At 40.9% G+C, this 18,478-nt stretch overlaps 1 protein-coding gene across 5 annotated transcripts in view; it reads left to right on the top strand.

The window, feature by feature from the left end:
* Window positions 1–18,478, top strand: part of NF1 (neurofibromin 1) — a 268,601-nt gene that overhangs the window by 117,479 nt on the left and 132,644 nt on the right. For all 5 annotated transcript variants that reach the window (XM_036268575.1, XM_036268573.1, XM_036268574.1 and 2 more), the window contains exons 28-30: window positions 1,027–1,188; window positions 1,326–1,429; window positions 6,229–6,364. In XM_036268575.1, coding sequence (XP_036124468.1) covers window positions 1,027–1,188; window positions 1,326–1,429; window positions 6,229–6,364 — 402 coding nt within the window. The remainder of the gene's footprint in view (window positions 1–1,026; window positions 1,189–1,325; window positions 1,430–6,228; window positions 6,365–18,478) is intronic.

The raw sequence follows: 18,478 nt of genomic DNA, 5'->3' as shown, positions 1-18,478 counted from the left end.
ATTCACTATGTGAAATTAACGTGTTTATTTGAGTACTTACTTTAATTCTACCAGACTGTGAGCTCCATAAGAGCAGAAACTTTGTCCCTGTTTTCTCTAGATCTTATCCCAGAATGTGTGGTTAAACAGTGATTTACTGTCACATCATTTTTCTTGAATGTACCCAACAATACTTTACCATGGGAAATCAGGAGTGTTATCATTTGGGTACTAGATGGGAATTAGCTGCCCACTCTCATTGTACATAAATCTTGCTAATCTCTTGGTTCTGGATGCACCAGGTCTATTTCCCGACTTCCTGCAAATCCTGTAGTCTTTTCATTTTTGTTGTTTCTCAGCCTGACATATGTTCAGATTTCACTGAGTTTCCCTGACCATATGAGGAGAGAGTAGACCTCTTTTCTTTTTTCTTTTTTTAAAAAATGTTTTTATTGATTTTTTAGAGAGAGAGAGGAAGGGAGAGAAAGAGAGAAACATCGATGTGAGACAGAAACATCGATCGGTTGCCTCCTGCACACCCCCTAATAGGGATCGAGCCCTCAACCCGGGCATGTGCCCTGACTGGTAATCAAACCAGGACCTCTCAGTTCAATGCCCAATCCTCTGAGCCACACCAGCTGGGCAAGAGTAGAACTCTTGTGGTCACCAAAGTCTTATTCCTGCTCACTTGTTTTCTGAGAAAATGATCTGTGCATATCAAACTAAACTCTTTGTCATCATCTTCTATTTTTACTTATTCATTTGCAATTTAAGCTGAATCTGGATTTTTTTTTTTCTGTCTTCTAGTAAAGCTTAGGCATCTTTTACCTTTCATCAGTTAATCCTTAGAATTAACAGCTATTGTAGGTATATAGGAATAGCCATCTATTGTAGACACATGTACACAGATATATCCCAGGGGAAAAATTAATCAGTCATCGTTTGCCTCGATTCAGCACATGGTTGTCAATTTTGGACCTGCATTTCAGTTTCCTGCTTAAGAAAAAATGGGGTTGTTCCCACTAATACAATTTGTTTTGTTCTCAGGATGAATTAGCTCGAGTTTTAGTGACTCTGTTTGATTCTCGGCATTTACTCTACCAACTACTCTGGAACATGTTTTCTAAGGAAGTAGAATTGGCAGACTCCATGCAGACTCTCTTCCGAGGCAACAGCTTAGCTAGTAAAATAATGACCTTCTGTTTCAAGGTTTGTATCCATTTATCTGCTTTTGTGTGGAGTATGCCAAACGATGATTATGTACAGAATGTACAGAGCAGAATGTCTTCTTTGATGCAAGGCACTTGGATCAGGCATAATAAATTCCTGCTTGTGTATTTCGTTAGGTATATGGTGCTAACTACCTACAAAAACTCCTGGATCCTTTATTACGAATTGTGATCACATCCTCTGATTGGCAGCATGTTAGCTTTGAAGTGGATCCTACCAGGTTTGTCATCCTTTCACCTACAACTGCTCTTTATTTTTTCACTACCACTGCAATCGGTAGGGCCTCAGTGAAACACTCTTCAGTGGTAGAGCCTTGTCCTCACAATTTCTAGTCTTTAATTATAAAAGTTACATGCAAATACACTTTTCTTAAAAACAATTAGTTATCATTAAAGGTGTCTTTGACTACCATCTCTAGAGATTTAGCACTGTTACAACTTTAGTCTGTTCTTCTGTCCTTTTTCAGTGCATTTGCATGTGTATGTAGTTGTAGAAACTATGTATTATAATGTAGTGCCTAATATAAATGGTAACATATTGATAAATGGTTTTGCAACTTAATCTTTTTAAGTTAACCTTATGTCTTAGATCTTTCTCTGTGTATATCATCCTTTTTAACTGCTATATATTATTTCATAGTTTGGCAGTATCATAGTTTATTTAGTCAGGACCATATCGATCCCATGGACTTTTGCCATATCTCCCTAATTATTGTCCCATTTTTTTTTTCTTCCCATTTTCAGGTTATTTTCTGTAGGAATTATTTTGAAATCCAAATCTTCTTGTCACTTTATTTCTTAGAAACTATGAATTGATCCCCACTGACTGCCCCAAAAAGTACAGAGTTGTCTGACTATAATCCACCACCACTTCTTGTCATTCTTTCGTGTTCTCTGTACATTAGCTCCAATGAAATATGCACATATTATATATTTTTAAAGTGGTTTGACACATGGGGTTTGTTAGGGTTGGAGTTGCCTAATAAATAATAATCCTCTTCCCTGGCCAAAGTCAAAAGCAAAAGGTAGACGTAGGAAGGATGGGGGAGAAGCACGCAGGACTCAGCTATTCCTTTATTTCTTTTCTTTGTTTTTGTTTTTATCCTCACCCGAGGACATTTTTCCTTTTTTGTTCTGGTAGAGTGGGAGGGAGAGACAGGAACAGAGAGAGAGAGAGAGAGAGAGAAACATCTATGTGAAAGGGACACATCAAGTGGCTGCCACCCACACGACCAACCAGGGCCGGGGACAAACTGCAACCGAGGTACATGCCCTTAGCAGGAACCGAACCCAGGCCTCTCGGGACCGCAGGTCGACGCTCTAACCGCTGAGCCAAACTGGCCAGGGCTATTCCTTTATTTCTTATAAAAATGATTGGAGAATGCAGCTTTGGATCCTGTGGATAAAAATGCTTGCTTCTGTTTACAATAGCTAAAATCTGGAAACAGCCCTGGCCGGTTTGGCTCAGCGGTTAGAGCGTAGGCCTGCGGTCCGAAGAGACCCGGGTTCGGTTCCCGCTAAGGGCACGTACTTCGGTTGCAGTTTGTCCCCGGCCCTGGTTGGTCGTGCGGGTGGCAGCCACTCGATGTGTCCCTTTCACATCAATGTTTCTCTCTCTCTCTCCCTCCCACTCTATCTGTACAAAAAATTGGAAAAATGTCCTCGGGTGAGGATTAAATAAATAAATAAATAAATAAATAAATAAAATCTGGAAACAGCCCAAGTGTCCATAAGTAGATGAGTGGATTAAAAAGCTGTGGTACATATACACAGTGGAATACTATGCAGCTGTAAGAAAGAAAGATCTCTTATCCTTTGAGATGGCATGGAAGGACCTGGAGAGAATTATGCTAAGCAAAACAAGCCAAGCAGAGAAAGACAAATATCACATGATCTCACTTATTTGTGGAATATAATGAACTAAACAAACTGCTGAACAAAACCCAGAGACATAGAGGTGTGGTACAGACTGACAAGCCTCAGAGGGGGGGGGGATAAACTACAGAACTTACATGCATGTATGCGTGGCCAATGAACATAGACAACAAAGCTAGGGATGGGGTGGGGAGGGGAGGGGAGGAGGGTGTCAATGGGGGATAAATGAGAAACATCTATGACAAAAACAAATAAATAAATAAAATAATAATAAAATAAATAAATAAAAAAAATGCTTGCTAACACTTCATTTTGAAGTAGACTTTTCTACTCCATCCCTTGCACAACTGGATAACTACATACTTCCTCAAAGGAGCTGACAAGCTTTTTACCACATGAGTCGAGAGCAGATCAGAATACATGGTTTCTGCAGACAAACATATTTAGAACGAAGAGGATGGTACTGAGCTGAGCATGCTGGACTCTTTTCTTGTTTTCTAACTTACTCCCCCTCCTATAATGAGGAGTGACTTGAAGGAAAAGAGGGTAAAGGATAATGCAAGGCACAATTTAAAAGCCATCATTTCTGTGAAGCTTTCTATCTGTCACCAGGTGCTGCCCATGTTCACCCAGTACATGTAAACAAATCTTTATTCTGTGTTCTACACCATCATTGTAACGCTTGCTTGTGGTGATGTATTTTAAATTCATTTCTCGTCTAGACTGTTGGCTGTTTTACATTTTGTACATCTTTATATTCTATTATGAATATTTAGCATGGTATCTGGCTTATAGTTGACATTTCATAAATATTTGTTGAAAGAGTGAATTTTAAGCATTTATGCTATGCTTGCTTTTTCTAAGCCACATCTCTTATCTGTCTTTAGTTAGGACCTTAATGTTACTGTTTTAGAGGGATACCTGAAACAGGCTGCAGTATATCTGCTGCTATGTTGACTCATTAAGAAAAAGTTCCCACAAAATAGAGAAGAACTGTCGAGGTTTCTAGGAATCTCTTCTGGCCTTGTTAAATAAACTGCAAAACTCCTGTGCCCTCCATATCTCAGATTTGAATTACTACTGTAGCCTTTTTTTTTTTTTTTTTTTTTATCCTCACCCGAGGATATTTTTACATTTTTTTGCACAGATAGAGAGGGAGGGAGAGAGAGTGAGAAACATCGACGTGAAGGGACACATCGAGTGGCTGCCACCCGCACGACCAACCAGGGCCGGGGACAAACTGCAACCGAAGTACGTGCCCTTAGCGGAAACCGAACCCGGGTCTCTCCGGACCGCAGGCCGACGCTCTAACTGCTGAGCCAAACCGGCCAGGGCTACTGTAGCTTTTTAACTGATCTCCCTGCATATAGTCCCTATATTTAGGCCAATCTCTTTAGTCCTCCACATATTACAGTTCATTTTCTGCCTCTGGCTTCCCAGCAATCATATCTATCTTTGGTTTGCTATTTTGCCTTTAACCGTGAATTGTACTCATTACTTAGTGTGTGCATGTCTTTCCCCTCTTTGAAAAGGCCAAAGGTCAATGAATTCTCTGCACTGGCACTAAGATGGCAAATAGTTGATGTGTGTAAATGTTTATTAGATTGAATTGAGTGCCTGCTCTGCCTACTTTCTCTTTCTGAAATGCCCTTACTACTACTTTCTGCCTATGCAAATTCTCTCTCTCCTTTAGAACTCCCTTATCCCATTAAATCTTTCCTGCCTTGTATCCATGTTAATTTCTGAGTTCTTACTGTATCCATATGCTGTACCACACAGTGACCTGTAGGACTCTGGAGTGATGACTTGAGTGTCCCAAGCATTTATGTAATATGTAAATTAGTATGTAAATAAAAATTACTAGTTAAGAAGTTGAAAACAAGTATTTATTCAATACTTGTTTGGTAACTATGCTAGGTGTTTTTTGTTTTGTTTTTAAGACATTTTCATGAATGGTGTTTTTTTTTAAATTTTTTTTCTTTATTGCTTTTATAGAGAGAGAAAGGGAGAGGGAGACAGAGAGATAGAAACATTGATGAGAGAGAACATCGATTGACCTCCTCCTGCATGTCCCCCACTGGGTATTTGGCCCACAATCTGGGCATGTGTCCTGTCTAGGAATTGAACCAGCGACCTCTTGGTGCAAGGGTCAACGCTCAACCACTGAGCCACACTGGCTGGGCAACTGTGCTATTTTTAAAGGGACAAAGATGAGTACTTCCTTTCTGCAAGGAGTTTGCAGTTTAATAGGGGAGATAAGACATATAACAAGTAATTAAGTAGTGAGTTTCATAGGGGATGTGTTTTGAGAGGTCAGATTATGCCAGTTGGGGAGCTCAAGTAAAGCTTTGTGGATTTGGTAGCCATTGGGTGAAATTTAAACCCCATAAATAGGTAGGATTAGTATTCCTGTCTATTGATGAAAAAATTGAGGCCCAGAGAAGTTAAGTGTGTTGACCAAGGCCATAGTGATCATTAGTGGACGAGCTGAAATTTAAACCCAGTAAGTCTGCCCTCCGAATTTCTGTCTTTAGTCATAACACCAAGACTTTAGAGGTCATATTGCATTAGCAATACTGATTGAATGGTGGAAATAATGGAGTACAACAGGCAAAGGTGACATTACAGGTCACCAGAATGACGTGACTGAGACAGTGATGGTGCCATTGACAACATACGGAGCACAGGGTAAAATGGAAGGGTGGGAGGAAAAATCAGCTAATTTTGGACAAAGTGTATTTTAGGTACTGGTGGGAGGGGTACCTAGCAGTTAGAAATATCAGACTGGATATGAAAGGCAGTTCAAAATAGGGAAAACATGAATGGCCACAGAATATTTCAAAGCATGTCTAACTTTACCAGAATTCATGGGAATAAACATTAAAAACGTGAGATGCCCTTTCCTACCTACTAGATTGGCAAAATAAATAAAAAATAAAATAAAATAAAAATCATATACTAAATTCATAGAATATAATAAGAATTTTTATGTGTAATTTTCAACATTTTTTTTTTTGTAGTTGGCTTATTCAAATCAAGATGCCAGTGAAGTCCAGACATTGTATTTGGGTGAATATCTCTTAAGGAGTATCTTTTAAGGAGTGTTTTTGTTTGTTTTTAATTTATTTTATCTTTTTTATTGTAGGTTAGAACAGTCAGAGAGCCTTGAGGATAACCAACGAAACCTCCTTCAGATGACTGAAAAGTTCTTCCATGCCATCATCAGTTCCTCCTCCGAATTCCCTCCTCAGCTTCGAAGTGTGTGCCACTGTTTATACCAGGTATGCCTGAGGTCAGAGATTACCATTATTAATCCAAAGCTGAACTAAAAAGAATACTTGACCAAAGAGGAATTTAGCCTCTGGTAGTGGATGATTGATAACACTAAGTCAGTTTGGCTGAGTAATACATTAAAAATTGTTGGAATTAGCTTTGAAAAGAACTTAAATATTAGGAGATAGTTTGAAGTATTTTAAGGAGGTATTTTAATAAAGTTTTCATGTATTAAGAGCAAGTTTAAAACGCACCAGATCTATTGGGTATAATGAATGTGGTTGAAATGAGATATATTATGCAATTTTTTGGTTTGTTACCTTTTGCCTAAATTATTCATAGAGGTTTTAACATATGAAGTAGTTCTACTCCTTGCATTTTGCATTGTGAAGCTTGATCTATAATTTTGATTTTTTCATTCAGATATAATGTGTCAGGTATTCCCAGGAAAGACTGATCTGTTTATTTTACTTGAAATGCTACTTATAAAATATACTGCATCATCATTTACATCAAATTATTAGACTTTTTAACTCTGGCACTACAAATAATGTCTCTGAGTTCAGACATCCACAGTCATCTCCTGCTTGTTGAGAAAATTAGGTCTGTGTTCTCTTATGGCGTCTACTGTGTTTTTGAATTAATATGCATTCATTCCAAAGGAGATTAATGCAATTCCACTTAACCTATTTAAACTATGATTCTGGAAGAATCATTAGTAAGTCTAGAGTTAGGGACTTCAAAAGAAAGAATTTATGCACATACCAAAACCCATGCCTTCTTTTTTTAATCCTCAACTGAGGATATGTTTTTATTGAAGGTATGGGGTTGGGGGGGTGAGGGAGGTGAGAAACATCAATCAGTCGCCTTCAGTATATGCCCTGACTGGAGATCAAACCCACAACCTAGGTATGTGCCCTGACCAGGAATCGAACCCGCAACCCTTTCGTGTACAACCAACTGAGCCATCTGGCCAGGGCCAAAAACCCATGCCTTTGTGTCTCTTTCTTTGCAGAGTCATCCTCAGCCATTTGTTTTTTAGCACAAGGTTTTAGTTGCTTAGAGACATTAGCAAGATAGGTGAAATTACCATTTTTAAAAACTGTTTTAGGTTTTATGTATGTCAGATAAAATAGAGTTTAAGCCAAAAATAGTAGGTCATCTTGTAATGACAAAAGGGTCAATACATCAAGAAGATATAGTCATTGTATATTTATGTGCCCAACATTGTAGCACCTAAATATATAAAGCAAAAACTAAAAGCTAAATGGAGAAATAAACAGCAATAGAATAATAGTTTGGTACTTTATTACCCCACTGTCAATAATGGATAAATCATCTATAGAATCAATAAGGAAACAGCAGACCTAACAGATACATACAGAACATTCTGTCTAACAACAGCACAATACACATTCTTCTCAAACTCACATGAGGATAGATTATATGTTAGGCCACTAAACAAGTCAAACTCAAGAGATTGAAATCATACTAAGCAAGTATCTCTTTTGACCACAATGGTATGAAACTATGAATCAATAATAAGAGGAAAACTGGAAAATTCATGAACACATAGAAATTAATCAACACTCTACTGAACAACCATCATATCAAAGAAGAAATTAAAGGGGAAATAAAAGTTTCTTGAGATAAATGAAAACAGAAACACAACATACCAAAACTCGTGGGATGCAGCAAAAGCAGTTCTAAGAGGGAAATTCATAGCAATACAACAGATACCACAGAAGTTAAGGATCGTAACAGACTATCATGAACAACTATGTGCCAACAAACTGGACAACCTAGAAGAAATGGAAGAATTCTTGGTAACATATAATTTACCTAAGACTGAATCATTGCACACTTCTATCTCAATAACCTTTCTTAAACAAGAGATGGATCTTGCTAACCATCTGTTGAAAACTTTTGCTGTTTCTCTCTTGTCTTCTGGTTAAGTCCACACTATTTCATATAGCGTACATGACCTGGTCCTAGTAACCTCTTTAAGTAAATTAATTGAGACTGCCTGGGATGTTATACAGATAATTGTTAGACTGTGAGGAAGTTCATGAGAAAGGTTACTGCTATCAACTGAATGTTTATGTCCCTCCAGAATTCATATGTTGAAGCCTAACCTCTAATGTATTTGGAAATGGGGCCTTTGGGAGATGCTTAGGTCATTAGGGTGGAACTCTCATGAATTAGATTAATGCTCTTATAAAAGAGATCCCAGAGAGTTTCTTTGCCTCTCTATCATATGAGAACACAGAGGGAAGATGGCTGTCTATGAGCCAGGGTTCTCAATAGATACTGAATCTGCACCTGCCTTCATCTTGGACTTACCAGCCTCTAGAACTGTGAGACATAAATGTTTGTTGTTTACATTAAAAAAAAAAAAAAAAAGACTGAATCAAGAAGAAATAGAAAATCTGAATAAACCAATTACTAGTAAGGAGATTTGAATCAGTAATAATAATAATAAAAAACAAATCTCTTATGAAGAAATGCCTAGGACCAGATGGCTTCACTGGTGAATTTTACCCAACATTTAAAAAAGAATTAAAATCACCCTGGCCAGTTTGACTCAGCAGTGAGAGCATTAGCCCATGGACCAGAGAGTCCTGGGTTCTGTTCCCGCTAAGGGCATGTACCTCGATTGCGGTTTGTCCCCGGCCCCAGTTGGGGTCGTGTGGGTCGTGAACAGTCGATGTGTTTCTCTCACATCAATGTTTCTCTCTCTTTCTCCCTCCCTCCCTTCCACTCTATCTGAAGATAAGTGCAAAAAAATGTCCTCGGGTGAGGATTAAACAAATAATAAAAATAATTAAAACCAATCATTCTCAAGCTCTTCCAAAAAATTTAGGAGGGGAAATACTCCCAAACTTATCTTACAAGGCCAGCATTGTCCTGAAAACAACAACAACAAAGAAAAAATGTATATGCAAACATTCTCAATAAAATACTAGCAAACAGAATTCAACAGTACATTAAAAGGAAGTTGGATATGTTCCTGGATTTGAGGATGTTTCAACATATGTAAATCAATGTGATACATCACATTAATAAGAAAAGAATCATATGGTCATCTCGGTAGCTGCAGAAAAAGCATTTGATAAAATTCAACAACCATTCATGATAAAAACTTTAAAATTTGGCATAGAAGGAACATGTCTCAACATAAAAAAGGTCATGTAGGACAAGCTCACAGCTAACATCATACTTAATGCTGAAAGGTTGAAAGCTTGTGCCCACTCACCACTCCTATTCAGCATAGTACTAGAAGTTCTAGCTAGAGCAATCAGATGAGAAAAAGAAATAAAAGGCATCAGAATTGAAAAAGAAGGAGTAAAATGGTCTCTATTTGCAGATGACATGATTTTATATATAGAAAATCCTAAAGACAACAACAACAAAAATGTTAGATCTAATCAATGAATTCAGTAAAGTTGCCTGATACAAAATTAATATACAAAAATCAGTGGTGTTTCTGTACATTAAAAATGAATTTTTTGGAAAAAAATTTTTTTTTTACAATAGCATCAAAAATGATAACATACCTAGAAATAAGTTTAATGAAGGAAATGAAAGCTCTCCATACTGAAAACTATAAGTCAGTGATGAAAGAAATCAAAGACACAAATAAATGGCAGGTATCCAGTGTTCATGGATTGGAAGAATTAATATTGTTAAAATGTCAATACTACCAAAAGCCACCTATAGATTCACTGCAATCCCTATCAAGATTCCAAGGACATTTTTTACAGAAGTAGGAAAAACACTCCTAAAATGTATACAGAATCAGTAAAGACCCTTCATAGCCAAGGAAATCTTGAGAAATAAAAACACAGCAGAAGGCATCACATTTCCTGATTTTTGTTGTACAATAAAGCTGTAGTCATCAAGACAGTATGGTATCGGCGTAAAAACAGACAAATAGACCAATGAAACAGAATCAAGAGCCACAAAAGAAGCCCAAGCATATCCAGTCAACTAATATTTGACAAGGGAGCTAAGAATACTCAATGGAGAAAAGAATCTTTTTAATAAATGGTGTTGGGATAATTGGATATTTTACATGTAAGAGAATGAAACTGGACCAGTAGCTTACCCCACACAAAAATTAATTCAAGGCCTGGCTGGTTTGGCTAAGTGGTTAGAGCATTGGCCTGTGGTCCAGAGAGACCTGGGTTCGGTTCCCGCTAAGGGCGCGTACCTTGGTTGCAGTTTGCCCCTGGCCCTTGTTGGGTCGTGCAGGAAGCAGCCACTCGATTTGTCCCTTTCACGTCAATTATTCTCTCTCTCTGTCCCTCTCAGTCTGTCTGAACAAAAATTGGAAAAATGTCCTCAGGTGAGGATTAAAAAAAAGATTAATTCAAAATGGATTAAAGACTAAATGTATGGAATGAAACCATGAAACCCCTAGACGAAAACAGGAATAAACCTTTTTTTTTTAATCCTCACCCGAGGAAATTTTTTTTTTTTTCTATTTTTTGTTCAGATAGAGCGGGAGGGAAAGAGAGAGGGAGAAACATCGATGTGAAAGGTACACATCGAGTGGCTGCCACCCGCACGACCCAACCAGGACCGGGGACAAACCACAACTGAGGTACGTGCCCTTAGCGGGAACCAAACCCGGGTCTCTCTGGACCACAGGCCGACGCTCTAACCGCTAAGCCAAACTGGCCAGGGCAGGAATAAACCTTCTTAACATAGGTTTTGGTAATGAGTTTTTTGATATTAAAAGGTCTGAGCCAGTGGGACATCATATCCACAATGCAAGGCCAATGTAGAGCAAAATGGCTTTGTTGCATGCACCTGGGTGCAGGTGGACTCAGCCGAAAAGGTTTCAGCCTTGAATAACAGTTAGGGTGTAGGTTATATACTCTACTTTTAGCTTCTGGCAGTTCCTGCTGACGTACTCTACCCGGCCCATTGTCCACTTGGCAGTCGGACTGGTCTGGAATCTCGTCCCGCATCTGCTGGGTGATCCTTTGCCTTGTGGATAATCCAGATAATTGTCATCCATACTCAACAGAAAGCTGAGCAAAGGTCATGCAAGCAACACATTTTTCACAGTTCCCGCCTTTTGCAAGCTTTTACCTTTACCCTTTAAAACATTATAACCCTTTCATTCCCATCTTATAGTGATGATAAAAAGGAAAAAGGGGCGAAGTTTCTTTTTGTCTACTTTCTGCAGGTGTGGGGTCGTCATGGACTCCTAAAAAGAATTTGTTAGATAACTTCCTGGGGAATAGGGCCATAGAGTCCTTTTACCTGTGCTAGAACACATTGTCCAACTATCCGGTAGACTAAAATTTTGCAGTTGATTTTGTACAAAACAGGTGCAAGAGGCAGGGTCTGAAAAGCAATGATAAGCTAATGCTAGGGGCCCTATGAATGGGAGTAGCTAGGTTAGTTTAGACAAGGCTGCTTCTATACTTGTCCAGATAGATTGGGCTAGGTGATCCTGACTAAATTCTTTTAGCCATTAGGCATTATCTAGAGTTCATTGTGTCCTCTCCTCAACCTGGCTGGTTGAGTTAACATAGAAACAGCAAGATATATTTGCTATCATGCATAGACCACCTTTTTTGACCAGTAAATAGTCTAGTGCAATGCAGTTATCTATTACCATGTGGGCAAGAAAGTTGAGGGATTTTGAAAGAAGTTTGAGTGAAATAAGACAATCAGAGAAAGACAAATACCACACGATCTCACTTATTTGTAGAATATAATGAACAAAATAAGCTGATGAACAAAACAGACCGAGAGACATACAAAGAAGTACAGTTCAGACTGGCAGACCTCAGAGGAGGGGGGCGGGAGGATGGATGAGATAAACCAAAGAACTTATGCAGGTATGTGTAACCAATGAACATAGACAATAATGCTGGGGGTGGGATGGGGTGGGGTGGGGAGTGAGGTGGGGAGGAGCGTGTCTGGGGGAGAAAAGGAGAAACATCTGTAACAAAAATAAATTAATAAAAATTAAAAAATATGCCCTGGCCGGTTTGGCTCAGCGGTTAGAGCGTCCGCCTGCGGTCCGGAGAGACCTGGGTTCGGTTCCCGCTAAGGGCATGTACCTCGGTTGCAGTTTGTCCCCGGCCCTGGTTGGTCGTGCGGGTGGCAGCCACTCGATGTGTCCCTTTCACATTGATGTTTCCCTCTCTCTCTCTTCCTCTCTCTCCCTCCCACTCTGTCTGTACAAAAAATGGAAAAATGTCCTCGGATGAGGATTAAAAAAAAAATTTTTTTTTTAAATAAAAAGTTTGAAAATTTCACCTGTATCTCTACCTATATTTGCCATGGTGGTGGATATGTTTTTTGCTGTAATTTTTTGTAAGTAATTCCTCCCACGAGGCCCCCAGTGGTAATTGCAGCTATGACTCCTGCTATGAGGAGTACAACTCCCCTTTTTGCCCTATGAAGGCTTCTGGGCTCAGGACTTGATGAGGTTGAATTAGGGATGAAGGAATGGATTAAGGTATTGGCTGGGTGACATATTCTACTGCCCATAAGCCACCCTGTTTTTCTGGGTTTAGGCATTGAATAGCAATTTCTCTCCTGGGGGCAGAAATGTTTAGTGCACCTAAAAACATCATTCCCACTGGTAAACAAAGTAGTCCAGTCATATTTGGGCCTAGGGAGGTGTTCCCACAGTAAGTCTCGAATGATTAAACCATGATAGAGGGAGGAGAGGGCTATACTACTAGCAGAACTGCGCCCTGGATAGTGACTAATTTCCCTGGTATGATTTTTTTGGTATTGCATCAAGTCCCTCTGAGCTTGCACATATAAACTCCCATTGCAGGGGTTAGACACATCATGAATAGTTAGATTACAGGTTCCCCTTGTAAGGTTATAATGAGAGATATTACACGTGTGCCTGCTTTCATGGTCTGTAGGTCTGTATTCATACTGAGAATCAAGATCAAGGGAGCTTTTGCCCTTCTGCTCCATGGGAGGTTTCTGTCCACCCTGAGCTTGCCTGAGGACAACTGCATTACCGATTGACAGGGGTACTGCCCCAGTCAAACTCCCCACCTAGCACTGTCCCCAGAGCGGGTCGGCTCCCACCTGGCATCCAAGTGCTTGGCACCAGAAGCAAGAGCCCCGGAGGGGGGGGGGGTATGTTAAGAGAGGAAGCAGATTCTTGGAGCAGATAAAGTAAAGAATGAGAGGGATTGGTGGGGAGGGTGGAGCAAAGGTTAAAGTAGCAAGGAGTCTAGATAGAATGTCCCACCCTCACAAGGTAGTGGGGCAGGTAACACTAAAACAGAGTGGAGACAGATATAAGGGCCTGAAGAACAAGTGAGTGTCGGGTTGCCCTGGATTGTGATATTTGGCCATCGATTCGCACAACTGAAACCCCAGAGCAGCAAAGAGGTCCCCTGAACTCAGGGAGGGCAGAGTAGATTGCCCCCGTATCGATTAAAAATGAAACTGGCCTACCCGCTACCATCAGAGTTATCTGAGGTTCGTAGTTCAAGATGACAGTCAGGGCGTCTGTTCCCGGGCACCTTCAGTCTTCAGCCGCAAGGCCAATCAGTTCAAGGCCTGGATTGCCTGTTCCACCGGCCCGAGGGAGGGATGAGGACCGACTGCGCAGTCTGTCCGCAGTCCGACTTCCAGTGGGGCACTCCACATTGAGGACATGGCTTAGGGCAGTGGTCAGGGATTGGGGCACTGCCTCACCCAAAGGCCAGTCTGACTGCATTTAAGGCAGGGACCCTGTGTTCGCTCTGCTGGTTCTGGTGGGTACCTTTCTGTCCCCTGAAGGGGTTTGCTGACCCCTTTGATTAGTGGGGCCTCTGATGGCCGAGGCAAGCTTTTGGAATTCTGTTCTTTGCTGTTTAGCCTCTTCGTCTCAATTATTAAAAACATTAAAGGCTAGATTTAGAAGTTCTCGTTGAGGGGTTTGAGGGTTATCTTCCAGTTTTTGTAACTTTCTCCTAATGTCTGGGGCTGACTGAGAGATAAATCTCAGGTTTAAAATGACGGTCCCTCTGGGCTAGTGGGTCTAAGTTAGTGCATCTTCACATGGCCTGTGTCAGGGGGGTAGAAGGCTGCAGGGTTTTCATTCCTTCCCTGGGTCATTTCAGACAGTTTTTCATAGTTAGTGGCCTTGTGTGAGGCTTTTTTAAGTCCCTCAATGAGACATATCACCATATGGTCCCTGGCTTTCCTCTCCGCCCCACTGTCCTGATAACCCCACCTCGGGGACTGGCAGGGACTGCTTCGGCTCCTACAGGTTCGTGGGGGCCTGTCGGCTCAGATTATCGCATGGCCCTGGGCGTTAACTCAGACTCGATTTTTATCTTCCGGATTAAGGGTGGAAGAAAGAATAACAAGAATATCATTCCAAGTTAGATCATAGAACTGGATAAGTTACTCGAATTCCTGAGTATAATTGGTGGGATCCTCAGTAAAGGACCCTGGTCTTTTATTTATTTGGGACAAGTCTGAGAGAGAGAAGGGGACATGACCTCTGCCCATCCCTTCAGCGCCCGCTGCTTCCCTCGGGGGGCATCTAAAACGGGGGCCGATGTATGGGACAGATAGGGACCAGAGATGGTTCCCGATCATGTTTGCAGCGGTAGAGGAGTTGGAGCCAGAGTAGGAGGTTCAGGGTAGGGTAGGGTGGGGGCCAACAGAAGGGGCAGAGGAGGAGGCCCTGCCGGAGGGGCTGAGGGAGAAGGAGGTAGAGCGAGATCAGCTGGGTCACAGGAGGAAACAGGAGAAGTTAGTGCACCATCTTCAGAGGGAGGTTTGGGAGGATTAGAGTGGAGTAGGAAGATTTCGGAGGGAGAGCAAGAATCTCATAAAGGGGGTGTGATCTGAGTGCATAGGGGTCTGGATCTAAGGAACCTCAGACCATTTTCCTTGCCTTTGGCAGAAATTGTCTAGGTCGGTGAGAATGTAGAAAGTGCCCTTCTGAGGCTATTGTGACCCATTGTCTAATTTGTACTGAGGCCACGCAGTGTTACAGTAAAAAGTGAGTAGCTTGGGACATAAGTCCTGAGCGAGCCCTAGGGTCTGCAGGTTTTTAGGAGACATCCTAGGGGTGTTGCACGAGGGAAGGACGATTGAGCGTGTCCCATGTTGCGGTGTGCAATGTCATGGCCTAGCAGTCTGATGGATACACTAGTGGAAGAAGAAGGCATCCCCACTTCTCCCCTAGAATAGAGAGACGTGCAACTGACCTATATCAGGCGTCCCTAGACATATGGTGAGCTGAGGGAACCTGGTTCCTGAGGAGCGTGTCCCGACCAGCGCTGGATTTCGAGAAGGATGATCACACAGACGTGACCAAGAGACCTGGCTCTCATGTTCTGGACAGGGGATAACAGGACAGCCTGGAGAATCAGACCGGTAGGCAAAAAAACACTCACCAGCAAATTAGTGTCCGGTGTTGATGTTCGATCGGCAGGAAAGGTCGGAGGTCCGGTATCTGGCTGAGGATATGATCGATCCTGATCTGAAAGGAGTCCTGGAGGACTCCGGGGGACCGCGGTTGCCCCCTATGCGGGATCCTCACAGACCTCCCAGGTTTCGGCATCAAATATAAGGTCTGAGCCTGCAGGAGACCATTTCCACCACGCAAGGCTAACGTAGAACAAAATGGCCTTATTACGTGCAGGTGGGTGCAGGTGGGCTCAGCCGAAAAGGGTTCAGCCTCGAATAACAGTTAGGGTGTAGGTTATATATTCTACTTCTAGCTTCCAGCAGTTCCTGCTGACGTACTCTGCCTGGCCCATTGTCCACTTGGCATTCGGACTGGTCTGGAATCTCGTCCTGCATCTGCTGGGTGATCCTTTGCCTTGTGGATAATCCAGATAATTGTCATCCATACTCAACAGAAAGCTGAGCAAAGGTCATGCAAGCAACACATTTTTCAGTTTCCGCCTTTTGCAAGCTTTTACCTTTACCCTTTAAAACATTACTGACCCTTTCAGATATAACACCTACAACACAGGCAACAACATAAAAAAATAAACAAGTACCATTGCATCAAACTAAAAAGTTTCTGCACAGCAAAAGAAACCGTCAACAAAGTGAAAAGAACCTAAGGAATCCAAAATATGTGAAGATCTCATACAACTCAATAACAAAAGAAATAACCCAATTAAAACATGGGCTAGACATTTCTCTAAGAAGCTATTTGAAAGGCCAACAGGTACATGAAAAGATGTCAACATAACTAGTCATTAGGGAAGTGCAAATTAAAACCATGCTGAGATATCACCTCATGCCTATTAGAATGGCCAGCATCAAAAAGTTGAGATTAACAAACACTGGTGTGGATGTGGAGAGAAAAGGAAACCCTTTTGCCCTGTTGGATTTTAATTGGTGTGACCACTATGGAAAACAGTATTGGAGGATCCTAAAAAAATTAAAAATATAACTACCATATGATCCAGCAATTCCGTTTCTGGGAATATATCCAAAGGAAATAAAACACCAGCTTGAAAAGATACCTGCACCTTCATGTTTATAGCAGCATATTTGCAATAGCCAAGAAATGGAAACAACCTAATGTTCATCAGTGGATGACTGGATGCAGTTGTGAGATATCTCTCTCTCTCTCACACACACACACACACAGGAATATTGTTCAACAATTAAAAATGAGGAAATCCTACCATTTCTAATCCTACCATTTCAAGGATGAACCTTGAAGGCATTGTGCTAAGTGAAATAAGTCAGATAGAAAAAACAAATACTGTATGATCTCAGTTATACGTGGAATCTAAAAACAAACAAGCAAACTAATAGAGACCAGACTTGTGGTTACCAGAGGTGAGGGGGAAGAGGAAATGGAGGAAGGTAGTCAAAAGATACAAATGTTTAGATAAGATAAATAAGCACTAGTATATAATGTACAACATGATGATTGAGATTAACACTGGTGTATGATATATAGGAACATTGCTAAGAAGAAGAAATCGTAAGAGTTCTCAACCTAAGGAGAAAATTTTTTTTCCTTTTTTCTTTCTCTATATTATATCTATATGAGAAGATGGATGTTAGCTGAACTTAAACCATTATGCTGTATACTTTAAATGTATACAGTGATGTATGTCAATTATTTCTCAATAATACTGGGTGGGGTGCAGATATAATATGTTTGTGGCAGGTTTTCCCAGGATAGACTGATCTGTTTATTTTACGTACAGTGCTACTTATAAACTATGTTGCATCAATTAGATCAAACTATTAGACTTTCTCACACTATTACTGCAAGTAATGCTTCTCATTTAAATGCTGGTGGTCATCCCTACTTGTTAAAGAAATCAGGTCTTTGTTCTTTTATGGCTTCCACTGTGTTTTTGAATTGCATATGCAGTTTCAGTTATGATTTATTCATTCCAAGGGAGATTAATGCAAATCCATTTAGCCTGTTTAAACTGATTCTGGAAGAAACATTAGTGGGTCTGGAGTTTGGAACAGGGATGGGTATAGGGGAAAGCAATTATGCATTTACTAAAATGCATGCCTTTGTGTCTCTCTGTTTTTTTTAATCCTCACCCGAGGATATATTTTTGCATTTACCTCAGATAGAGTGGGAGGGAGGGGGGGGGAGGAAGAGAGAGAGAGAGAAACATCGATGTGAGAGAGACACATGGACTGGTTGCCACCCACACGACCCCAACCGGGGCCAGGGACGAACTGCAACCGAGGTACATGCCCTTTGCGGGAACCGAACCCAGGATTCCCCCGTCTGTAGGCAGATGCTCTAACCACTGGGCGAAACTGGCCAGGGCGCCTTTGCGTCTCTTTCTCTGCAGTCATCCTCAGATGCACATGTGCGCGCGTGTGTGTGTGTGTGTTTTGTTTTTTAGTACTAGGCTTCAGTTGCTTAGAGACATTAGCAAGATCAGTGAAATTACCATTTTAAAAAGCTATTTCAGGCTGCTCTGTGTGAAAATTTCCCCCATTCCTATTTATAATGATGTATCTATGGTATCTATAAAAAACTTTTCACCATATACATAGATGGTAAAGCATACTTAGCATTAAAACTCTCAATTTGTCATGACTTTTTCTGGCCTTTTCAAAATAGCTGAAGGAAGCTTAGGAGAATCCCACATAATTTTTTCAGGTAGTTAAATCTCAGGATA

Source organism: Molossus molossus, unplaced genomic scaffold (assembly GCF_014108415.1).
Source record: "Molossus molossus isolate mMolMol1 unplaced genomic scaffold, mMolMol1.p scaffold_m16_p_19, whole genome shotgun sequence".
Lineage (NCBI taxonomy): Eukaryota > Metazoa > Chordata > Mammalia > Chiroptera > Molossidae > Molossus > Molossus molossus.
Note: the sequence above shows the minus strand (reverse complement) of the source record. Positions and strands in the feature narration are given on the sequence as shown.